At 46.8% G+C, this 25,003-nt stretch overlaps 1 protein-coding gene and 4 non-coding genes across 14 annotated transcripts; all 5 read right to left on the bottom strand.

Moving 5' to 3' along the window:
• Positions 1 to 759: 759 nt before the first annotated feature.
• On the bottom strand, positions 760 to 24,089 carry TRNAU1AP (tRNA selenocysteine 1 associated protein 1). Of its 10 annotated transcripts, XM_068917293.1 has the most exons (14): positions 23,927 to 24,089; positions 21,045 to 21,142; positions 20,137 to 20,236; positions 17,690 to 17,742; positions 16,001 to 16,132; positions 12,938 to 13,057; positions 11,337 to 11,499; positions 10,724 to 10,757; positions 7,013 to 9,309; positions 6,680 to 6,758; positions 4,606 to 5,001; positions 3,543 to 3,654; positions 2,738 to 2,810; positions 760 to 1,736 (listed from the first exon to the last, which is right to left on the bottom strand). In XM_068917293.1, the coding sequence occupies exons 1-9, from the start codon at positions 23,951 to 23,953 to the stop codon at positions 9,173 to 9,175; spliced, it is 864 nt and encodes a 287-aa protein (XP_068773394.1). In that variant the 5' UTR covers positions 23,954 to 24,089; the 3' UTR covers positions 760 to 1,736; positions 2,738 to 2,810; positions 3,543 to 3,654; positions 4,606 to 5,001; positions 6,680 to 6,758; positions 7,013 to 9,172. The 10 variants fall into 10 exon arrangements, with proteins under 10 accessions (XP_068773394.1, XP_068773397.1, XP_068773395.1 ...); XM_068917296.1 differs by having other exon boundaries at positions 760 to 1,109; positions 1,610 to 1,736; positions 4,606 to 9,309; XM_068917294.1 differs by having other exon boundaries at positions 4,606 to 4,797; positions 4,874 to 9,309.
• LOC138062074 (small nucleolar RNA SNORD99) lies at positions 1,244 to 1,313 on the bottom strand. Its single transcript, XR_011136073.1, has one exon. It is a non-coding gene; the product is annotated as a small nucleolar RNA SNORD99 (small nucleolar RNA).
• On the bottom strand, positions 2,561 to 2,696 carry LOC138062068 (small nucleolar RNA SNORA61). Its single transcript, XR_011136067.1, has one exon. It is a non-coding gene; the product is annotated as a small nucleolar RNA SNORA61 (small nucleolar RNA).
• On the bottom strand, positions 2,972 to 3,102 carry LOC138062067 (small nucleolar RNA SNORA44). Its single transcript, XR_011136066.1, has one exon. It is a non-coding gene; the product is annotated as a small nucleolar RNA SNORA44 (small nucleolar RNA).
• On the bottom strand, positions 3,811 to 3,954 carry LOC138062066 (small nucleolar RNA SNORA16B/SNORA16A family). Its single transcript, XR_011136065.1, has one exon. It is a non-coding gene; the product is annotated as a small nucleolar RNA SNORA16B/SNORA16A family (small nucleolar RNA).
• Positions 24,090 to 25,003: the final 914 nt, after the last annotated feature.

Here is a 25,003-nt window from a genome sequence, read left to right as displayed (position 1 = left end):
CCAGAGCTGCACGCACATTTCAGGGCCCTCCTTTGACTTGCCCAGTGGCGACCAGGCCACCTCCCAACTCTAGGGACTTCCCTCCTTCCCACTCCTGCTAACACAGCACCATCAGCAGTAAGCCCAGAGACCTTTCTTTCTAAGCATTTCGCTTTGTGGCACAGCGCAACAAGCAACAACGCAGCCTCTGGGTCTGTTCTCATCCTCAGCTCATTTTCCAAAATGAGAAAATGCACAGCTTGACTCACCAGGCCTATAGCAGAGCATGTTGGCAACTTTGTTAGATATTGCCTTAAAACATGCTGCTCCCTTCTCCCTTCCACATCCCTCCCAGCCCAGACACCTTAGAGCCACACATCATTTACTTAACAAGTTTGTTGGTCCTTTTGAAGCAGCCTTGAGCCATGACTACTCTGCTGAAACACCCTATTACAAATCGGCCTAACAGGGAGGCAATTCCAGCAGAACACATGGTTCTGCCCTTGTTAAGTAAAAGGCTGGTTGGTTGCCACTTCCCAGGAAGCCTGCACAGCAGTGACTGCTGTCTAGACAGACGCTATGCCTGGGCAGGAGCAGTTTTGCAAACATCCCTGCTTCTCGCACCACAGCCCTTACAGCCTGCTCCAAGGGTTGCTGCTCACCAGCACAGCCAGGATTCACAAGCCCCCTCCCTCTCCCACTCTCCAAGAGCAGCCCAGAGCAGGCAGGTGGTCATCACAAACCAACAGACCCCAAACATGAACACAAGAGAGACAGCAAGAGTTTCAAATGCATTTATTCACCCTCCAAATGTTTTAAGTCCAGACCCCCCCCCAAATTCTTCCTCTGATAAAACTCTATGGCAGGAACACTTCTTCCCTGCTGAGTATTTAGCAACTTTAACAACATCTAGAGTCAAACAAGCTCCTGCTACCTGTAAAACTGAATGACTCCTGAACCTAAGCAGTTGTCCCCACCTGGGGGAGCTCACAGCTTACAAAGGAGCCAGGATCTGTTCATGCAGAATTACCACTTTAGGAGAGGATCAAAAAAAAAAAAAAAAAAAAAAAAAAGACAGAGGCTGAAACCTTCAGGGACAGGCTCATCTCAACTCCATATTCCATTTAGACCTAAAGAGTGGGGAAAAAAGTCTGAATGAAGAACAGTTTGACATGGCATAGCTTCAGATTTCATCTGCGTTAAGGAATTCCCTGGCACTCCCACTCCCAGCACTTTGCAGTGATTTTAGGGAGTTTGTGCTGCTGCCTGGCCTCAGCCCCATATCCGCAGGATTCATCCAGCAGTCTCCAAAGAAAGAGTCATCACTGACCAGGTGTGGCATGACCGATCTCACCAAAACTCTGACTTAAGAGACACCATGCTCCCAAACTACAAACCTTACTACTGACCTTTATCATTCCCACCCGGAAAGCCCCAACAGGCTGCAAAGTCCAGTTGAGGATTAGCCATTTCCAGTGGCTGGTTAGAAAAGGATTTTAGTAGCTGCTGACAGTATAGGCACAACTCACTTCACAGTCAGTTTATAGCGTTCTTCATACTCCGTAGGACAGCTGAGATGCCACTTATGAAAACCAAACAATTCTCACGCTTACTCACAAAGGACACTCACATGTCGAGCTGCATAGCTTCTCCATACATGATTTACGCCTTTTGGAGAGCAAACTGATTCCCTTCACTGAAGCAAGGGATAAAGGCCTTACGTCCATGAGCTCTCAGCTTTTTCCACTAAGTGATTCCTGAAAAAGACAATATAGTCACAGCTAGGCAATCCGAAGGTGATGGGCCTCTGTACACAGAAAGAATCAATGCATCAAGTCAAGCCCAGATATCCTTCAATTCTAAAGGAGCATGTTTTAATGGGGTTCCCCCAGGAGCAAAACAACTAGCAGAAATGCTCAAGTGACCACTAGACAGTGCTTGGAACCCTTTCAGACTTGAAGGTCACTGTCACCTCAAAGTAATTTGCATCCAGTGCTGTGATTAACATGACTAAACTCATTGCAAGCCTGTACAACAGGGAAATTCAATTTTTTATTTTATATGACTTCCTGACTCCGCTGACTCACGTCCCCATGCATAAGGCTCCCCAGGATGATTACTTGTGTATGACACAGAAGAGAGCAGCTAGCAAATCGTCACTACACCTCCTGGGATCCTCTTAGTGGGTGACCACAACATAGCCTTTGGACAGAATGTCTGTACCTTTTAGGAATCAACAATGTTATCTTTTTACTCACCATCTTGCTTTAGCCTATAAGGGCCTCCAATCTTGCCCTTTATCTTCCTCCCTCCCATCTGATCTTACACATTCAGGCTGTTTTGTCTTGTTGCTCCCTGGTCTCCAAACAAAACCACCCACTGGAGTCCTCGTGAGCTCCTGACCTTTGACACTGATACTGTTCCTTTCTCTTGCTTATACACACACACAATTTCCTGTCATTATTTCAGCCACAATCTTAATACTTCTGCTGCAAATTTCCACAGGTCTAACCCACTTACCCATTCTGACTAGTGGGTTTCCTTCCCACTCCAGCCTCCCCAAAGCAGCAAGATTAACTTAAAATGTCTTCAAACTGGCCCCTCTCAGAGCAAGACTGTACCAGCAAAGAGGCTGAGACCAGTTTGCATTTTATTTTTCCTCCTTTTTCGACCACAAGATCGGTATTCAGATCCGATGGGAAAGGGATCTGGAGGGACGCACCAGAGCTTCTGCTCTGGCAAGGGGTTAAGTTCTCACCTTACAAGTGCCATGGTGGGTCTATCCAGCAGGCAGGCAATCAGTTGAACGAGCTCCTAATCATCCCGTAACCCTGCAACACACCACACCACCACCCACATAGTCAGAAACAGGTTGCAGATACTACTCTTCATGGACACATGCCACACCAACACAGGAACACACTAACACATCCACTCCAGAAGCCACTGGTGCCCTACAACGGGGGCAACAATATACCTTATGTCCCTGAAAACATATAGGAGGGGCGAGTGACAGCAACAGGCAAAAGAGGCCCAGCAGTCAAAGACCTTCCTGTTGCTCTTGCATGTTGTTGGAGAACTGTGGCTATTTCATGAAGCCACAGCTCTTGGATTAACATGCGGACTAGAAACCACTGTTTGGCAAAGCTTTTTACAGCTGCAGAGAGAAAACAGGCAGGTACACCAAAAGCAGAGTTATTTATTGGCTTAAGACAAGATCTGGTTCCCAGCTCTGCTGCTGGCCCTCACAAATGATGCTGGAAAGATGAGCTCCTCTTTTATCCCGGGTATACATCAGATCTTGATAAGGTAATAAATACAGAAGCAGAGTCCCCAGTGCTTAAGGGCTGAAGGAGTATTTGCAGCAGGCCCTGCTAGTGAGAAATCCTTGTCTGCTGGGCCTAAGCCCAAGAATGAGGCCTGCAGAGGAACCAAAGCACCTGCGACAAAAACTGCCTCCAGAAAACGCTGCTGTTTGGTGCTCTAGGTAATGGAGACAGTGATGACAGCTAGTCAAATTCTCAATAACAAGGAGAAAATCAAGAGCCTAAATCACATCTCACCTGTTTGTGCTGCTCAGCCTGGGCCGTTACCACCCCATGATCTTGCATACATGCGATCACCTTCCATGCTTGAAGGATGCCGGGGAGAGCACCAGTCTTCAACATCAAGCAGCTTCTTACGCAGAAAAAGGACTTTCGAGTCACAGAAAGGCTATGACACCCACTGCCTCCCACTTCCCCGTACGCCTTCCCCCGCCGGGACCCCAAAAGCACCGAACAGCTGCCATCTTCTAGCAGCGGCAGCGCCGAGGACCACCACCTTTCCCAAAGGTGTGTTTTCCCGAGATGTTGCTGGGCAGTTACGGCAGAACAAACTGCGCAGCGACCGTCAGGGAAAACAGCTCGCTGTCGGCTCCTTTTTGACTGCGCCAGCTACGCAAGCCAGGCAGACGCAGCTTCGACAGGGCCGGAGCGGCTGCCGCGGCCCCGCCGCGGGGCGCCCTCTCCCCCCAGGCCGGTTCGCGCTTCTCCCGCCGCGGGGGCGCCAAGGCCCCGCGCCCGCCGCCGCCCGCCTCACGGCCCATCGGAGCCCCCTTTCCCTCCCCCGAAACGCCGCCGCCCGGACGCGGAGCCGCCGGGGCGCCGATACGGTGCGGCCGAGCGGCGGGGAGGCCCCGGGCGCGGCGGATGGTACCGGATTGTCGTTCCCCCCCCCCGGCCGCCGCCGCCGCCGCCCGCCCGCACCTCCCTCGCCGCCATCGCCGGGCAAAAGAGAGAAGCCCGCCCGCCGCGAGCTTTTTATAGACCGGCAGCGCGGGCGCTGATTGGCTCTCGCGGACGGACCCTCCCGCAGCGCCCTCTGGGAGTTGTAGTTCGCGCCGCCTACAAGCCCCCCCCCCGCCCCGCACCCCCCCAAAGCCGTGCCGTGCCGTGCCAGTGGTGACCCCAATCTCCAAAGAATAAAGGCATCCCCCACCTCCGGCTGCAGCAAGGAAGGGGGACATCTCACCCCAAAGCAGGAAGACCCCAGTTTGCAAGCCCCCCCCTCCCCCCCCCCCAACTTGCACCAGGAGGTGAGCTGTGCTCCCCACCCAACCCCAGCCTAAATAAATCTCATATCTACCTGACATGGACAAGATGCAGCTTCTTTCTCCTCTTCCCCTCGAGTGCATGTCATTGGTTCCTCTTCGAAAAGGTGATGGCAGTGGCCACATTTTTCCTAGTCCGTCCTCCCTTTAGGAAAGTATATCGCAGCAGGGAGCACCCCACCCTCAGGGAACGGAAGAAAAGTTTCTTGGAAACAAAAGTCTATCTGCTGAAACAATACCTCTGTCATATCCCTGGCTCACAATCTATAGTTAGTGGAGAGCATTTGAAAGGAGAGCACCTACTAACTGACTGGAAGGGGCTCCTGAAGTTTCTGCAGTACAGATGCTGAAGCCATAGCCGCAACAAGAAATCAGGATGAAAAGCTGGATCTTGGACTTTAGAGCAAACGTCTGCTTCCTGCCCTTGAGCCCTGGAGAAGGTGGAAAAGGGGCGAGGGAGAAAAAACAGTTAACTTTCAATCTATTCTGAGCAATATTCACAAATCTTGGGTGCTTCCTGCTTAGGAATCGCCCTTTCAGTGTGGTTACTCCTTGCCAGATCACAAATGAAGAAAGCCTGGACCCATGTAAAGCAGAATCAAGTCTGGGAACGAGCCCCAAATCTTGCGTGACCAAGCTCTTCTAAAAACACTCCTTGTTGAATCCGGCGGGGACAGCTTGCAAGCAGGTGGTCCCGTCTTCCACCTCCTCCGGGAATTCTGCAGCTGCCGTGCCGAGTCAGGGGGCATACCCCTGCCGGCACTAATTCTCCTTGGCACAGTACCTCCGGCAAAGCGAACCTAGAAACCTCCCCGTCACATCCCCAGACGCGACAGGAACTGGGACCTTATTGTAGTAACAGTAAAAAAGAAAAAGATTCCATTTTGACTGGGAATAACTGCTAAGAGAGAAAAGAGTAGTAGTTTGGAAGCAAATGGAGCTAGCTTCTGAAGAAACGTTTGGAGCAAGCAAAAAGGTAAAGAAGGCTTTGTCAGGGTAACTTTTTCTGAACTACCTTTATCAGTTTTTAAATGTAGCTGTTGCATTTAAAATTCACCCCCTATCCTGTTATAGAATTAATTTCATGTCAAAGCAAGTGCCAAGTTAAATCCAGAAACTGGTGTATCCAGTGCACTGTTACATGATGCTTTGGGAGACAGCAAGGCTGGAAGTTAAAAGTTCCTCTCAGATCTTGTTTAGCAGAAGCTGAGGATTAGCAACCCAGCAATGAGAAACCGACTGCGTATGCAAAGATCAGAGCAAAACATCTCTGTTCCTCAAAAGGGTTTCAGAGAAATACCTAAGGGCGTTCAGCGCTGCTTGAAGCGTGCAGGATGGGATCTGGAGGGGATGCTACAAACCCGTCTCCTGAAAATGGTCCAGACAAGAGAAATCCTCTCTGCCGAGACACAGAGAGCATCACTGCAGGCCCCCAATCACAGCCCTTACCTCCTACATGGGGCCGTGCTGGTATGGACCCAGGTTTGTTAAAAAAGTGGTTTTGAAACCCCTTTGCCCACTGGCAGCCTGCCACAATTTCTCACCACTCATCTGTACCATCAAACTGCTAATTAAGCACACAGTAATGGCAACAGGGCACCACGTAGCCGTGCAGGCTACAGCGTGGAAATCACCACTTAAACGCCTGGCGGGAATAACGCCTACATCTTTCCAACTCTATAGCTGGCTAAACATTTTTCAGTCTCTGTAGCTCAAGTTGTAATCTGAGAGTCCCTGCAATCTAAACACAGTAATCTAAATTGAATCATCACATCGTAGTCAAGTATAATAGTGAGAATGTTTAAGACTTTTTGTAATCACTGGCAAGTGTTGCATGCTGAAAGGCAGAGTACTTCATAATCTAAATTGCAGGTTTTGATGCAATTTTTCAAGAAGCGCATAGTTCCAGTGCGTTGTGATACCATCTGCCTTGAATTTCTTGCCTTCAGCATGTAACGATAAAAGCACTATTTGCCTCACTACATGGAGTCCTTGTCTTTCATCTTGCGTTACACTAAGTAGTAATTAATCAGGGCTCTTCCTGTAGCCATCCAGGAGAGACAAAATCCCACACTCTCTTTATCTTGGCTTCCAAAACACAAACCCTACCAATCCAGGTGAGTGGATGTTTTGTAGCTCTGCACAAAAGGCTCCTCTGAACTCCAGGTGCTGCAATGGTGGCCGGGAGCTGAAAAGGAACATTAAGAAGAATAAACAAGTGACACATAGAAAAAAAGTGCAGAGAGATGAACAACAGAACATTTGGCTGAGATTCTAAGAAAACAGCCCCAAAAGGCTGACAAAGATAACTGAAAACTCACACCTACAAAGCAATGCTGGGGAGGAAGCTCTTTCCTCTTACTAAACTTGGCAGGGTGAGAAAACTGCCTCCTTTCTCACTCACCCCAATTTTTGGGGGGAGAGGGAAGGGATTGGACTTACCCCTCCGCTCCAAAATAATTTCCCAGGTTTGACAGACAGCTTTGAAGAATTGCATTTCTTCTCCAAATGCTCTGAGCTTTTCTCACCCCCCACCTTCCCTCTGTGCTGCTGTGGGGAGCTGCCTCTCTCTTCCTCAGCCATTAGACAGTGATCAGCCTCACGCATTCACGGGACCATGGCCCAAAGCCTCACATCAGCTCCTCTCCTAAAAGGAAATGGATGAGCTATTTCAGGCCTCAGCATAGCAGCATACATTTATATTGATAAAATAAGCGTGGCTTCAGGTCACCTCCTGTAGAGAATTATGAGGGCTGTATTACAAAAAATAAACTTAGGGGGTTAGGGAAATGCAGGCCAAAAAAAGGAGCATGAAGAGGGTACGGAGTAGCACTGCTGTAACGCAAGAGGATGATCTAGAAAGTGTTTTAACAACAGAATAGAAAAAAACTTCTTTACATTCCCTCCAAAATGCCGCTCTATGGCGCAGGCACTTCTGAAGCCGAAGGGCATCATTTTAGTGTTCAGCGCTGCTGACCAGCTACATCGGAAGAAAAAAGCACTCTGCTCTCTTCCGCCTCTCTGCTGCCTTCGACACACTAACACCACTAGCAGGGAACACTCATTTACTTAAATTCAGAGTAACTGAAGGTCAGGATACTGTTAATAGCCCACAGCAAAGTCAAAAGCATAGCAGGAGGAAAAAATCCACAGCTGATGAGAATGTAGGAGTCCAGTGTTTCTCTTATTGTTCATTCAAAACTATGCTAAATCCAATCCAGAGATCACCATTACCTTCATATATTCACAGTACGTTTACCATTGCAGTTGATAAAAAGACCACAGACTGACAAATATATCATAATTATGGACACAAACAAAGGTGTAGCAGAAGTAGGCTTTATGAAAGTATTTAAACTTTGTGGCAAATTTCTGCATCAACATGGGCAGGGAGGCAACTAAATGCTCCGCAGCAGCAATTTCAGTTACCAAACTATTTCTTGGATAGACATTTATTACAGGTAGTTTGTCTGCTCCTATTTCTCAAAGAGTTTAAGGCACAAAAGCCTGAAAAGGGCTTATAACATGTACATAAGTGCTATTAATTTGCTGTCACTTTTAATGCAACATAATATTAGCTTAAATATATTGCTTGTCCATCCAGCTTATACAACGTCCAGTAGAAAACTGCTTTCCAGATTAGCAACAATTTGTTGCACAATATATCGATTAGATTGCTCTGACCCGTTTTTGCTGCAAGATCTTCATTTTTACCATATTCACTCTGACAGGACAGTGGAAGACGCTGTGAAATCTTAATATCTTAACGAGACCATCAAGAATTGTCCACAACGAAAAAAGTGAGATACACAGAATCATATCTAAACAAGGTTACCGGTAAAACTGTTTTAAACTGCTTAACTGAAGAATTATTTCCTCACACACAGATGCAGAGGCAAGCCAAACTGTGCTAGAGACCACCCCGTAGAAGGCATTGGTCTGTCATCGTTTTATAATACTCCCTTCTGTCTGCAAGATGCTTTTCAGGTAGCTTGCTTAAGAACACCAAGCTGTAAACTCGCTAGCTCAAGATCACAGCTTAGGTAAAGCAAACAGAAGCTTTTACCTATGTACTTCTTTCCCATGCTCAAGTTACAGCAACCTTATTCAGTCACTAGAAAGCTTTTGAGACATTTTAGTGGTATCTGACATTGACTTAAAAAAAACATGTTTAGGAGAGCTGGATCAAATGACTGAAGAGTTACATGGGCAGCAAAACAGAGAGATGGGCAGGAACCAAAATGCAAAGGGTAATTTTACTTAAAAGACCAACTTTTTTATTGTACGTTGGAGTAGAGTCTTTCCCCTGTGCCATCTTGTTGAAAGTTTATAAATTACAATTCCCAAGAAGTATTAAGAGTTCATTTCAAGACAAAAGGAATAAAACTGTTGCAGTTCTAACTTTCATCACGAATAAAAGTTACCATGATGCTCCTACGATACTCATTTCGTACAGGAAACGCCACAGTCCTCCTGTACTTCGAGTAACAGACCCGGGTGGGAAAATGGCCACCCCTCACTACTGCAGGATCCAGGTGCAGCATAACAGTCCGGAGCGCGCTGGCGGGCTTGTCACACCGAGATAGTGCCTCAGCAACGAGGCTATAACACGGCTGGAATCTCTGACGAGACAGTGTCCAAAGGCTGCCAGTGACAGTCCATCAAGGCATCGTAGAGCTCTTCACTCTGTTCCATAAACTGTTTATTTGCTTCATGGACGTCCAACTGAGGCGTCGGATCTAGAGGAGGAAAGAAGATAGACAAATGGGTCGCGTGCCAAATATGTTTAAGAAAAACCCAAACCCAATAAATGAGTTAGTTTTATTAAGACAAAAGTGTGTGTGGGGGGGGTGTGCCACAAAGCATTCCCATCACTTGCCCGGTTGTGGATCTGACTAGATTAGCCCTAGTAAATCTTTCTGCAATGGGGTAAGAAATAACTAACTCCAGATACGTCCCTCTTTTCAGTGATTGCCCCCATAGCAGAGTCAACAGATAGAACGCATACCTGCACCTCGCAGTCCAGTGTAGCCACTTAAACTGCCAAAGAAGGTGGGTTGGCACTAAGACACCGGACTGCAAAGTGGAGCAGTGGAGGCGCAGGCACACGTTCCCTTCTGCTCACTCCACTACAGGGTCAGAGTGGATGGCTGGGGATGGTAGCGTCTTAAACTGCTGCAACAAGAGTCACCAGAGCTCGTCCGCCAAAGCCTCGAACATCTCAAAGCATTTCACAGTTAGTAACCAAAGTGGTGCCAGTGACACCCAGAGAATTAAGTATGAATATGTGCCTTATTTTACGACTGGAAGAAATCTTTGTCAAGAATTTTGGGACTGGATAGTAACACATCGCATATATAATTCTGCTACTACCAATGCATACTTAACATTTAGCAAAAAAAACCTTCATCTTCTTCACCAAACCACTTGTAGGATTTAAAGCTCCCCTAACAACACCCATAATTGAAAGATTAGGTTATCAGACTAGCACCATCACTTAGGTTAGTAAGTGACTATATGAGTGAAAAGCAACTAGCCTACTAAATGGAAAAACTGCAAAACACATCAGGAATAAAATCCTTGTAATCACATTCAGTTTTAGCTATATCGTGTTTTAACGTATCTAAATTTAATCGTATCTAAAACACCGGCATGGTTTACTAGCCCATTTCAACCAATGACTGCTAATGCAAATACCGTATCAGTGTGCAACCTGATGCTATTTCTTTTTTAAAACCAAAAGCACAGTGGAGTACCCTGTACTCTAAATCCCAAGATCTTACAGAAGAACAGAATGGTTGCATTATTTTTGTAGCAGAAAAGAAAAAAATACTGGAGAAAGAACAATAGTTTGAGTACTCCACAAGATTAAAATCTGTATTTTCAGGGCTAAGGAGATATGAACACAAGTCCACAAATCCTTTCGATGCTAGTGAAGCCAGGTAGCTTCAGACTTAGCAAGGTTCAGACTAGCAACAGCAAGTGTAAAATTGGGATGCGATTAGGTGATACTGACCTGCAAATTTCCTCAGGCCCCAGATTTACTCCAAGATAAAGGTACGCTATACATTGAAGTTAAGGGCCAATTTGAGAAAGGCTCTCTAATCAGTGCAAAGGAAATGACAACTCCAATAAAGAATTTGAGAAACATACCTTCCAATGCATCCTCACCAACTTCTTCATATGTCTGCAAAGACAAAAATAACCCCTCAGGACTACAGACACTTATCTTTTTCTAAGAACATCACCTGCTGACTACTACTGTCATACGCTGACTTCTTTATCTGGCTGATTACAACAGAATCCTTCACACACAAGCCTGGGCAGTCACTCCCAGCAGACTCCAAGGGGGAGATCCCACACGAAGCTTCTAACAGAGGCAGCGGTTCTTGAAATTCCTGCGGTGCAGTGGGTGGCTGTCTTGTTCTGACTTATCCTATAAAACAAGGCTTATGAAGGATCCTAAAGGCAGCATCCTTATTGCTGGCCATCCAACTGCCCGCGTCAAGAGAATCCTTCTACCCTGACAGCTGTGTTTAGAGGTCCCTTATGCCCCATAGCCTTTTTTACCCACCCAGTCCCTGCAATATCCCACAGACAAGGCAACAATACAAGCCAGCAAGCCAGGGGCTGCTAAATAATTTTGCTTCCCCAGTAGGTGGTAATATTAAGACCCCAGAGCTTGAAGATAAGATATGCCCACCACCATGTTCTGTGGTTTTGTGCCAACAGGTCACTGAAGTGCAAGTATTCAGCGCTGTCCTACCTGCATTGTGCTCTGCGTGTATCCATACTGCGGATAGCTGTAGCTGTAACTGCCTGTGTTCTGGTCATAGCCCCACTGGGCATAGTAGTTGTGATATTGTTGGTAATATTGGTTATAATTATAGTTGTACATCTGATTGTACTCCATTGGTTTCACACGATTACTTAAAAAAATAAAACAGGAGTAAGTTACACATAACGCAGAGCGATTAAGAAAAGCAGCAAAACGAAATAGCTTAAGCTACTATATGGTACATAGACAAGGCTTACTCCAACATGCAAATTTCAGTCTTCAAAATATATTCACTATTTATTGCTGCTGTTTTTAACATTTGCATAACTTGCAGAAAGAAAGAGGTGGTTTAATTTTAAACCCTTTTCCTGTATTCCTCTTCCTCTTCATTAATTAACATTTCTTTCACTCTTTAGGAGCAATTTAGGATCATTTCCTGGCTCTGGGGAGGGAAGAGTTTGGGACTATGAGCCTCAGTTTAGAAAATCCTGGTCCCATGATCCAGATTCTAGGGCCCTTTTTTCCCTCTGATAATTACGATGAAGTACTCTGCAGCCTCCTGAGACAAGGTACTGAGTTTTGCTTTACGTGAAGAGTTAAGGACTTAGAGCCTTGCAAAAGAACGGGGGTTTCCTTTGCTAATAATGGACAAAAGCTCCTCCCTTTTGTCACTGCCATACAGCAGCCTGTGCAACAAGTAGTCGCCCCCATTCTAACAGAACTGGGTGATCTTCAGTGCCCATAGTTTAGAGAACTCCTGAGGTGAAAAGGACTACAGTAATTTAAAAAAGGATTTTAAATAGTCTGTGAGCTAGCAAAATTCTCATTCGTTGACATAACGCGGCAGCGTTCCCAAAGAATTAGGAATCCCACCTAATTATCAAGACTTGAAATAATGAGGTGACAAATATTGCTTGAAAATGAAAATATTCCACACACAAAACTACACCTAATGATGAAATTAAGGAGAAGTAGGAAGAGGGAAATAGCACTCTTCTCACCACAGTACATCCCCTCTTCCTGCTTTTCTCTTCCTTAATCCCCCCACCAACCACTTCTGAGGTCACTGAAAATCTAAATATTATTCAAATAGGGAGTAATTTCTATTATTCGTATTACCCTAGTGCTACGAGCCCCAAGTCAGACCAGGATCTCATTGTATCAGGTTCTGAACAAACACAGAAAAAAAAGTTAATCCCTGCCCCAAAAGATTTATATTTACTAGACATTGTAATAGAATTAGCAAGGTAATTGAGGTTGCTATCCAGAAGTCAATAGCAGATGTAGACAATTCCAATTTAATGCAAAGGAACATATACTTCAAAAATAGTCATATTTAAATACAGTGTGTGTACAAGTGAGTGCATTTACTAATGTACATAATTAAAACAGACAGTGTAAAATGATCTTGATCTAACGTTATAATTTGATTTTTTTTCCGCATTCTGAAACCGTGGCTATTTTATTATATTCATGGGTGTTCCCTCACTTTGTGAGGGGAACGTCCAGAATATGCACCCAAACCACAAAGAGATACTTAAAAATACATGTGATTTCACTCTTAAACACCTGGCTGCTCTTATACTCACGCTTTTGGTATAGCCACACTCAAGCGTACAGGTTTAGAGCCCAACCCCACAGCTCCCTGACACTCTGTCAGCGCTCTTTTCTGTTCCAGTTCATCCGTGAATTTCACGAACCCGTAACCTCTGCAGAGATTCAGAATAATTTGTATCAAACAAACAAAAAAGCCATGCTACTTTTTTCAAATACTTACAGTGAAATCTAAATTAGTTTTGAAAATACTCTACCGCAAACGAAACACTTTCACTAGGACTGTCCAAGCTTTCACCAGAGAGTAAACGATTGCCTGGTCGAGTAACTTCATTATTTGAAAAATGCTTGAACTTGTACATCTAAACCTCAGTAGTACTTTCAAAGGCTTCAGAAATGTGAAGCAGATCCTGTGCCAGTGGAATCTGGGGAACTCTTAAGTGAGCTGACACAAGACGTGTCGAAATAATATGCACGAACAGACAGTTAGGAAAGCCTCAAATCTGTACCGGGAGGATACAGATAATCTACATAATTGCAAGTCAGCACAGGATCGAAAAGACATAGGTCATCACTTATCCCTAAAACTGTCCCACTGTGAAGAGAACCACTGCTTTTCTGCAGGACCAGCTGAGATAAAGCTTCCAGTCAAATCCTTTTCTCAACAGGAAAACATTAAAATAGGCTTTCTGTCATTCCTAACAATTGTACAGCCTCATCAGCATTCCCAGCAGTGGATCTGAAAATGAGTTCTTAATGTCAAGTTGCTAAAACTTGCTCTGATAGCACCACTTGAACACTGGTAGCAGGCTGGCAGCAACCCCTACGCTCTTTAGCAATCCTTCAGAGCAGTGCTAACAGTAGTGGATGTTAGCCAGACAGAAAATGTTGGTCCTCCCCATCCCCAAAAGTCCTTTGCCTGGGATTTTGATGCTGTAGTGAGTCAGAGGCAACGCAACAGCATCCAAGAGGGCAGTGCCAGGATCCCGAGATGGGATGGGCTGTCTCACACAGCAGAAAGATCAAAGGCTTAGGTGTGGGAGGGAAAGAGGAATCCATGTAGGTGAAGGAAGGAGTTTGGGAGGGAAAGGGCTTGTCTACCTGGGGAAGTGAGGGAGCCGTAAGCGAGGGAGTACATTTACAGCATATTATCTATTCTGTGGGAACTCTTAAATGCAAAGACACTATTTTGAAAATGGAATCGCCTAGTACTCAAGAGTTGGTCCACATTGGTAATTAACACAGAGTAGTTGGTGCTCTGCAAAATACAACATGTTGCATAGCAAGCTACACATTCAGGTCTACGTTTTTATACACAGGTACACACATATATAGACATACATATTCCACGTATATACAAGCCCAAATCAAAGCTCAGGCTTGTCTATAGACAAACTGGAGCAACTAAGCAAGAGCAAAACTCTGCATGGGTAGATTCTGTTGAAAATTGGTTATCTCAGTTTAACTTGCCTCTGCAAAAGGACAAGGACATATTAAACTAGTGCAAGTCAACTTTTAAATCAGTTTTAGCTGTTTGCATGCAAAATTAAGTAAGTTTCTAAGCCTGGAGGCAGGCACAGTACTACAGCATCAGGCCTCAAGCTCCTTTCTTGTCTGGCCAGGAGGTACTGGGTGGAGGCCTTCCTGAGCCACCACCTGTCCCTTCCAGCCAGGGCTTCACTAGACACATCTACAAACCCCAGGCTCCTCTCTCACAACACACTGACACCTGCAGTTGCCTCTGCTTTGAGTAAGTGCACAAGTCACAGCAAAATCCCTGGGAGCAACACCTTGGCACCGCTAGAGAAGACAGTTGTGCCCATCCCAGCAACAAGACTTTAAGTCTCTGTCCCCTCCCCACTTCCTGAGCCCTCACAGATTCCTTTTTCCTTAGGCCTGCATTCAGGAACTATACCCAAAGCTCAAGTAATGGCCCAACCTGCATCACTCAGCACCCATTCTGTGGGCACGCACTGAAGCAGGTATAGCAAAACAGGCACTGCTGGGTTTAAGCCTGAGCAGAGAGGGCAACGAGGAGGATTAAGCACCCGAACCCACATGGGCAGTGCTGGCCTCAGGCAAAGTGGCAGTAGCAGCATCAGCCGTTAACAGACAGAGAGTAACTGAGCAGCTCTGCAACAGGTTCAGGTTGGGCGTTAGGAGAACCTTCATCACCAGGGAGGTAGTACAGCAGTAGAACAGGCTGCCCAGACAAGTTGTATAATCTCCATCCTAGGAGGTTTTCCAGACCACACCATCCAGGGCTGACCTGATCCAGCGCGAGCAGTAGCACTGCTGGGAGTGGGAAGCTGGACAAGAGAACTCCAGTGGCTCCTTCAAACCAACAGGTCTAAGACCGAGAAACCCTTATGTGATAAAGAGGAGAGATCTGTAGCTATATTTTAAGTCTTAGCACAACACAGGCATTAAGTCAGAATACTGTGTTTCATTGAAAGCATATTTTGTTTTGAAAATAAGGATACTGACCAACTGGTTCCTCTCCTGAGAAAAGGCAGTTTCATTTTCTGCTATTTAGAAAATGTTTTAACATCATCGAGAAAACTGGCTTTTTGATATCTGTTTTCGGCGAGACATTTCCACTGAAGATGAAGAAGGCAGCTGCTAAATACTTGACAAAGATTCATAGCTTTGTTTGCCCTACCCTGTTTGAAACAAAAATCCATAAAACTTCCACAAGAGTGTATACTCAATAGCCTAAAGACTGTAAAAGCATAATTTTACCTCTAAGTTCAGGGAGCCGGAGTTCCTAAATTACTTAGACGCTTTTCACAATTTTCACAAGTCCTATAACATACTGCCAACCCACAAAGATCATAATACTGTCAGAGAAGTGACAATATGCTACGGTGAATACTGAAACCTAAATACACTGTAGACTGAATATCCAAGAACACTGTATTTAGTAGCCACGGGTTCCACGAAAATGTAAGCTGGTATGACTACTCTTTTTCCCTCGCTGCACTACATCTCCCTTTGAAAGGGATAAAATCTCAAAATTTGAACAGAGGCTTTATTCTTCCTAAAGCAATGTTGCTGCATGTGGAATGAAAGAAAGGAATGCATAAAGGTTGACTTACTTGGATACTCCTGCCTGGTCCAAAACAACTTTTCCACCTCTACATGATGGATAAACTTTAACAAAAAATTCATATAACATGCCATCATCCACATCAGGAGTCAGGTCTCCCACAAAAAGTGAATATTCTGGACTAAAGAAATCAAAAGAAAACTTCTTAAGCATAGTCACAGAAAAAAGTGCGCTGAGTGACAGCTAACATTTACCCCAAACATTTGACTCAGATAGCAGTGATATTAAAGGACCGTGCAATGGATACTTCAAAGTGCCTCTAATTAAATTGCTTAGGTGACTAAAACGAAGGTAATTTTTGTTTTTGTCATTGCTTTTTCTAATTAGTTCAGGTAGTCATACCAATCTGCTCGATACTCCTTTTTATTTAAAGATAATTCAGTTTTTTAGTTCTCAAAGAATACTGAACATGGCACTGTATCTGGATTTTTAATGTGGTAAGACGGCATAAACATCTCTAATTAAGTTAGTTTAATTGAATTTTTATAACATTTCTCTTATGTAAAGTTTAATAGGATCGTTTTTAAAATAAATGTGAACCTTAAATACTTTGCCAGTATCTCCATATGTGGAATGCTCTGAATTTACAAGGAAGCAATGTCTGCTGTCTGATATCTCATTTACAGACTTGGTATCTTCAACAGAGTTATCTTAAATGATAATGTATGAATTAGATACTCTGATGCTAGAAATTTTAAATATCTTAAAACACATTCCTGCCTCAGATTTGCTGTGCCACACAAAAGGCAAAGCATAAAACTGACAGAAGGTCTCAGCTCTCCTCCCAGCTCCACTAAAGAGTCCCAGAGCGATTCATTGGAATCAGAAAGGTTACGTTATCAATCTGTAGCATATGACCACATTTCCAGGGCACAGGGAATTGAAAGAATTAGTTACCAGGAAAAAAAAAAAATCATTTTTGGCTTGCCCGTCATACCTTGACTCTTACCTAAAAAGCTTTTTTTTAGAAAAAGGTTTATAAATAATCACCTAAAATAAAAGTATAATTGCTGAGATATGACTAACACTGCCCTAATAAATTGCAAGACTTTGTTGCTTTCACCCTTGCACACACCTCCCTGAACACCTCCTTGTGTTATTATTACTTCAACTGTGTAAGCGTTTTTGGGCAGGCGTTATGAAAGCTATTCACACCACCCAACTTCAGGCGCCTAATTTAGCCAGCTTGTCTCCTTACGCACCTTTTACTGTCAATGGAGAAAAACGGGCTTCTCCAGAGGGCAATTCAGAGCACCTCTCTCTTTGCTGACTGTTGTGGTACTCTTGCCAGTTAAGCTAGGTGGTGTGAAACCACTGCGACTATCTTCAGGCGCTAAACACTTACATGGCATAATATAGTATTATGATGGGATGCACCCCCACATATGTAGCAAGTGCTAAAAACATCTACAGCAACACAAGTATTTACAGTGTGTTCCAAGACAGTTTAGCATAATCTACATTCTTAATTATGAGATTATCTGGTATTGCTAGACAAAACAGTACAAATTTTAGTTGCATGCATCTCATGAAAGCTCTCCTATCCAAACTTGCTAGCTGTAGATCTCATCCAGCCATGACGCACTTGTGGATTTGCACATTTTGAATACTCTCTGCAAGGAAGGTGATAAACAGACATCGAACAGGCAAAACTAATATTTGAATGTTAAGTGTTTACCTGTTATCAGGCTGTTTTCCATACGTTGCATAATTCAATTTAAATCGCTTTGCCTGAAACAAGGCAAAAATGAATCCATATATTCAAACAGTCTCATGTGAATCCAAGCAATTAGGAAAAAAAATATAATAAGCTTATTTTACACCATTTTCTTAATACCGACAGATGTTCAGTGCCGTCAGGCCAGCCAGTAAAGGCATCAAGGACATTTTTATCTGACTTCAGTACAGCTACAACAATGGAAACCTGCTCATTTTTTTACAAGCTTCCCAGGAGCCTAGACTTGTGTTACTGGCACATCTGGAACTCCCCACACCCATCCTAACCAGGTTCAGCAGCTTGGTGCCCAGCTCACATCTAAGTCTGATCAGGGTCTAAGTAACAGCTCATCTTCTACCTCAAAATCCTGAGGTTCTCAATCCCATTGGCATTCTCATATGATGCCTAACACACAAAGACCCCAGTAGGCTCACTGCAAAGTGCTGTTTTCTTCTGAAATTTGTCTGACAGAGGAAGAAGAAAATGGTTGCTCCCTTTTACGAGAATACTGGTTTCAGCATTTACCTAGTCAGTGGAAGACCTAAACTGGATTCCCACCCAAGTACTCCAAATCCACATTTTTCTATCTCCCTACAGACTGTCCATAGCAAACCTCCCTCTGTATTATGCAGTGACATAGTGTCAAAGAATTCAAGAGAAATTAGTCCAAAGAAAGTAAGCCCATCGTGAGTCCATAAAACAGAGATCAGGACATTTCCTCAGTACAGTCGAGAGCCTAGTCTGCTCATGTACTTTGTAGGATGTATGTTCTTCCCTCAGTGACAGCATAAATAACTCTTAGGAAACAGAGCAAAGCCTTAACTCTAGTCTACAACCATGATCCTTGCATGCTTGCACTCATTGCTTCACGGTGGCATATATGGTCCATTTACAAGCTTAGTTTCCTAACACAAGATTCTGGATTCCACTTTGAAGCACGCACGTCTTTTATTGGATCTGTTTTTTCACTGCAATATTTTTAATTTAAAATCAGTGAGAGAACAGTATTTCTACTCATATGATTGTTGGGACACTAATTCTGTAAAACAGAGACAGTAACATCACCACGGCTCTGTTCTTCCCCTGGCTGATTCAGTATTTAAAAATAAATAAAAGAGTGAGCCATATTCAGTTTTCTGCAAACAAGAGAAAAAGTACCTAAATGCAAGGGATGACCTGGACAACTGTCCACTGAATGCACTAACTTAGGCTGGCTTACACTGGATCTCTTTCTGACATCTGTAACTCTCTCCATGTATTATGTAAACCAGCCCTCTACACAACATCGCATTTTGAATTAAACTGTGGATAAAGGCAAGTATTCCCAAAAACTAACTTTAATGAATATATTACTCCTGAAGGAGCTGCTCTCTCTCTCGAGTGACTATAGAAGGCATCTGGAAAGAACAGCTTTCCTTAATTACGGCCTCTGACTTGCAGTATAAAGGCATATTAAATGGGACAGGTAAAGCAAATACCTCCAGGCCTTTTATCTGCCTCTTTCAATGGCGGATGCCACCCTCTCGGGAAGGCTGATTGTACAATTCATGGAACAACACCTGAACCTCCCAGTTTCCAACTCAGGGTATTAAGTACACTGAAGCAGGGCTCAGATTACTTTACTATATCACACTGTAACTGAGGTGCTTTATGAGCCATTCAGTCATCCTAGCCACTGCAGCCAAGTTTTGTGGGTACAATGGACAGCTGTGTCAGCTGTCCCATTTTAATCTGCTACACATTCAAATCAAAACCCTAAAATTAGCCTCTATGACTATTCCTCCTCCTCTTCCCAGGTACCTAGCTCTTAGGTATCTGAGAACATTTATCATGTATTGCAATTACACAATGGGCTAGGTCTATTTCCATAGTAAATGGGCTTGAATAACTTTTGTTTGCTCAGGGCCAAGAATAATTCAGGGCTTTAAAGTCATATTTCTCCTGCAAATCAAAGTTACTCAAATCCCAGTAGGAACTTACTTCAGGTTCATCTGCGTCTATATCACAACATACACACTGTAATCAATTAACATGGAGCTAGCAATGAAGAGGGACAGAAGGACTGCGATAGATATATTCAACCTCTTTTTTCCTCGTTTTTGTCTCACTTCTCATCAGTCCAACTTCGGGAACAGCAGAAAGGTTCAGAAATACAAAAACACACCACATTATTTCTATACCTGGATTTTATCTGTACGTTCACCTAGAAAATAATACTTTTTAACAATTAACAATTTTCTGAGGAAGGCCATTAGCAGTTTTATGTTCATTAATTTAACTCTAAGGAAAACAAGAATTCCAGTTTGCTAACTATTCAGCTTGTTTTTAGTCATTACTCAAAATATGGATTCTGCTGTATCTATCCCTTCCCAATTTGGTTTCTTTACCAGCTGATCTGATTTACTTACCGGTGTAGCACCAGGAAGCGGTTTTCCATTGATTTTGTGTAAACATTTTTCTGCAGTAGCTAGATCTGCAAATTCTACAAAGCAATAGCCTGCTGGAATTCTGAACACAGAGATACGGGAGAAGAGAGAAAGATTTCAGATTTAAAACACATTTGAGGAGGAATATTATATTTTTAAATAAACGGCAGGAAATTTGCTATAGTGGCAACATTTAGAACAAATTCCTTGTCAAAGTATGAACATCAGCTTCCAGAAAGAAACTAGCAAAGTAATCTTTGATCTCCAATGAAGCAATAACCCTACTTACCAATAAGTCATGGCAACATACGAACACAGAAAATACTTCTGCTCACAAGTGTTTTACTTCTCCATTTCATTAAACATAAATTTCCCCATCCAAGTTTAAACAGTTGAAAGCTGCAACTACAACACTTACAAGAACAGGACACTATTTTATGCTGCATATAGTCACTCACTTTATTCCAAATGAACTCAAAAAGATCTTCATAAGGTTCTTGCTAAGTTAGACATCCCACCTCTGCCAATTTCGTGTAGCTGCACAATATAACAATTAGCATAGACTGGTCATTGGAGCCTTCACTCCAGAACGTGTAATCCCCAGGTGGATTGTATGTCATAGGCATGCCATTCTTTGAATGAGTACTGAAGCACTGCAGGATGAGGGCCAAACCTCGGTTAGGTGATGGAGAGGTTGAAGAGCCAGCAACTGTCCTTTCCATTGCTATCATCAATATACCTATATTGTTGGCAGCAATGATGAAAAGCTCAAAGGGAAAATCATTCTGATATAGACAGGACCACAAAGATGCCATGTAGCAGGCAACAGGTTCAATCCAAATGCAAGGACACACTCGTAGAATGAACTGATAACAAACATAAACAGTTACCCTGTCAACCTGTTTCGAATGATTTTTACACTCAGTACAAGCTCTCCCATGGTAGCAAAGGCTCTCGAAACAAAGCTTTCATCCATATATGGCTCCAGCTACAAAAGCAAAAAAAAAAGTTAGACTTGGGAGTCTACAAAAAGGAGAATATATGTGTCAATGTCACCCTAAGCAGTTAAAACATTATTGAGAAGTATTTTACCCTTACACTTCAAAAAGAAGACTCATTTAAGAGGGTCGATGCCACTCAAAACCAGCAGGCATGCATGAACCAGGCTCAACAGTCTGCAAAGTGGAACCCAAGAGACAGCATGAATTTCAGAGAACAGGGAGCTTTCACAGAAGGACAAAAGCCACTCAGAGACATACTGCAACAAACTGAGCGTCACTACACCGAGCAGGGGATGAGGAGATGGCAAGCTCCTTCTCTGTACGCAAACAGAGGTTGGGCCAGCACTATCAATACAAAGGTGCGGCACAGCCCAGGGTGCCATGACGAATGGGTGGCATGCGTCAGGTAACACAGCCTCCATCCAGCTGGGGTGGGGGTTTGCAGAGCCATGTCAGCCTCACGTAACCAGGGAGCTATACGGGGCAGCACTTAAAGGGGAGACCTGTAACCCACATCCCACAGTCAGTCAGCGCTTTGTATCGCACATGTGCATTGAGTGTGTTGGGCTGCATGGGTGAGAGGGTGACACTGTGCGTGTAAGAGTGTGCACGAAGCGCAGGACAGTAGCGCTGTACGAGTGCAGGTACTGGAGAGGAGGTGACTGTATGGTACATGGGACTGAAAAGTAGGACTGTGCATGGCCCAAGCTCATACTGGCACCATGAACAAGGGGTATGGAACAGGTGAAGAGGTGTGGGGGGAACAGAAATAGCTCCATGTAAGTATATATACCTGTGTGACAGGCAGTGGGCCTTGTCACAACGGATAGTCCTCAAATGTGTTTCTGTGCCTGTCAGGTACTAGGTAGTTCTTTCACATGTGTGTAAGAGTGTGTAGACTGGCAGTGTGCGTGTATATTTGATCATGGGTGACCTTATTGCACATACATGTGCAAAAGGTGCCAGGCGCCCTGTAGAAGTGTGAGTGTAAAACAGAAATGATCCTGTCTTTGGTGCACATACAAGAAGCAACAGGCAGCCCTACTCTGTACAGACATGTCAGGCAGAGGGTGACCCTCTGAGGCAGAGGGTGAGCCTGTGGTATGTGTGTGCACACGAAAGACAGACACATAGAGGCAACAGGTGACTATTGCCTGGATGTGTACATGTGTATTTCAAACAGCAGTGGGTAGCTTGTGAGAGAGGGAAAGGGAGGTAACTGTGCTGTTCTGGTGAGTATTTGTTTGAAAAGGAAGATGACCTTACGGTGGAGAGATGGGAGATAACCCTTTGTTCAGGTAAGAGAGACAGTGCATAGCGACTCTAGCATGTGTTTGCATGAGTGGCAGGCAGTGGAAGACCCTCTGAAGGGCCAGCGTATGCGTGCAACGCAATGGGAGACTTGGAATGGATATGGGACAGAGGAAGACGGCAAGGGTCCTCGATAACATGCTGGTCTGTGTGTGTACACACACAAAAGAGAGGTTGTGACGGACTACGGCATTCAAGTGTGCGCAAGGGGCAAGCGGCGGGGGACTCCATGATACGCTGGTCGGGGTCTGTAAGAAACAGGCCGGGGGGATGCTATGGGCTGATGCGAGTATGGGCTTAACCGCATATGCGAGTATGTGCATGCAGGCGTATATAGGCATGTGGCAGGCAGCAAGGACACTGTGATACGTGGTGTGATTGCATATGTGGCTGCGTACAAGTAGCAGACAGCGGAGACGCTACAATATACTGATGTGAGCACCCATACAGGTGTGTGTGTGCGGGTGGCAGATAGCAGAACACTGATACACTGAGGGCGAGTACGCGCGTGTGAGCGCGTACGCGAGGATGTGTGTACGCCGGCAAGCAGTGAGGGACACTGAGGCGGAGAAGCATGAGTGTGTACGCAGCCCGTGGGAAGGAAAGACAGCGAGAGAGGCTCAGGGGAGTGCATCGCTGTGCGAGCGTCGCCGGGAGGGTATGTGAGCAGGCAGCGAGAGAGGCACGAGAGTGAATAAGCCTCGGCGAACGTGGCTGTGGTCCCAGGGGCCAGCGCAGGCAGCAGTGAGGGAAACTCTGGGGCGACTTAGTGCCTCTGTGGGCATGTATGAGAGTGTAAAATGCTACAAGTGTGAGCGTGCGCGTGTGTGTGAGGCAGGCAGCGAGGCATGCTCTTGGGCAGGGGCCTAGGAGCGTGAGCACAAGGGCGAGTGTACAAGTGCCTTTAACTGTGAGCTTAAGCTTTTAAGTGCATAAACACCTACGGCATGTGAGTGTGTAGACGAGCCCCCACGGGTATGTGTGTACGTACACCCCTGCAAGGCTGTGAGCACATAAGCCGCTGAGCATGCCAGTGCCTGCGAGTTTGAGAGCGTCTGAGCGAGCGTGCAAGCGCCCAGAGGGCAGGAACACGAGTGTGCAAGCGCCCACGCGTGCCGGGGACCACCAGGGTGGGCAGGCAGCGCGGGGCACTCCGAGGCGGGTAAGCGCGTCTGGCGGGGAGCGGCCCCGAGCGCGGCAGCCGGCGTGGGTCAACGCGAGCGTGTGTCGCCGCGTGGATACAAGTGCGTCTGCGTGCGGGTGTCAGGCAGCGCGCGGGTGTCTGTCAGTCAGTCAGTCAGTCAGTCAGTCAGTCAGCGAGCCCGCCCGAGCCCGCCCGCGGCCGCGGCCGCCCCGGGGCGCGGAGCCGGGGTGCCGCGGCGGTGCCCCCCGCGCCGCCGGCCAGGCCGCCCCGCTGCCCGCCTCACAAAGCCCCGCGCCGGTCCCGGCCGGACACTCACGTCCCCCATCCACAGGCTGGCGGCCATGCTGCTCCCGCAGGCCCCGGCGCGGGCTCAGCGGGGCCGCGGCTTCGCCTCCCGCCTCGGCCCCGCCGCCGCCGCCGGCGCTGCCCCGCGCTCCGCCGCGGCCCGCTGCCGCCGCCGCGCTTCCCCGCCGCCTCCTGCGCGGGGCCCGGCCGGGCGGAGAGAGCGGCGCCCCCGCCGCCGGGGGGGGCCCGGCCGGCCGCAGCGCCCCCTGCCGGCGGGAGGAGCGCGAGGCGGGGACGGGGGGCGGGAGGAGGTTTGGGAGCCTCCCCCGGGAGCGGGGACGGGGGGCGGGAGGAGGTTTGGGAGCCCCCCGGGAGCGGGGACGGGGCTTTGGGAGGAGGTTCGGGAGCCCCCCGGGAGCGGGGACGGGGCTCTGGGAGGAGGTTTGGGAGCCCCCCGGGAGCGGGGACGGGGCTCTGGGAGGAGGTTTGGGAGCCCCCCCGGGAGCGGGGACGGGGCTCTGGGAGGAGGTTTGGGAGCCCCCCGGGAGCGGGGACGGGGCTCTGGGAGGAGGTTCGGGAGCCCCCCCGGAGCGGGGACGGGGCTCTGGGAGGAGGTTCGGGAGCCCCCCCGGGAGCGGGGACGGGGCTCTGGGAGGAGGTTCGGGAGCCCCCCGGGAGCGGGGACGGGGGGCGGGAGGAGGTTTGGGAGCCCCGGGAGCGGGGACGGGGGGCGGGAGGAGGTTTGGGAGCCCCCGGGAGCGGGGACGGGGCTCTGGGAGGAGGTTCGGGAGCCCCCCGGAGCGGGGACGGGGGGCGGGAGGAGGTTTGGGAGCCCCCGGAGCGGGGACGGGGCTCTGGGAGGAGGTTCGGGAGCCCCCCCGGGAGCGGGGACGGGGCTCTGGGAGGAGGTTCGGGAGCCCCCCGGGAGCGGGAACGGGGGGCGGGAGGAGGTTTGGGAGCCCGGGAGCGGGGACGGGGCGGCGGGAGGAGGTTTGGGAGCCCCCCGGAGCGGGGACGGGGGGCGGGAGGAGGTTTGGGAGCCCCCCGGGAGCGGGGACGGGGGCGGGAGGAGGTTTGGGAGCCCCCCGGGAGCGGGGACGGGGCTCTG

This window comes from Struthio camelus, chromosome 23 (assembly GCF_040807025.1).
Source record: "Struthio camelus isolate bStrCam1 chromosome 23, bStrCam1.hap1, whole genome shotgun sequence".
NCBI classification, from domain to species: domain Eukaryota; kingdom Metazoa; phylum Chordata; class Aves; order Struthioniformes; family Struthionidae; genus Struthio; species Struthio camelus.
Note: the sequence above shows the minus strand (reverse complement) of the source record. Positions and strands in the feature narration are given on the sequence as shown.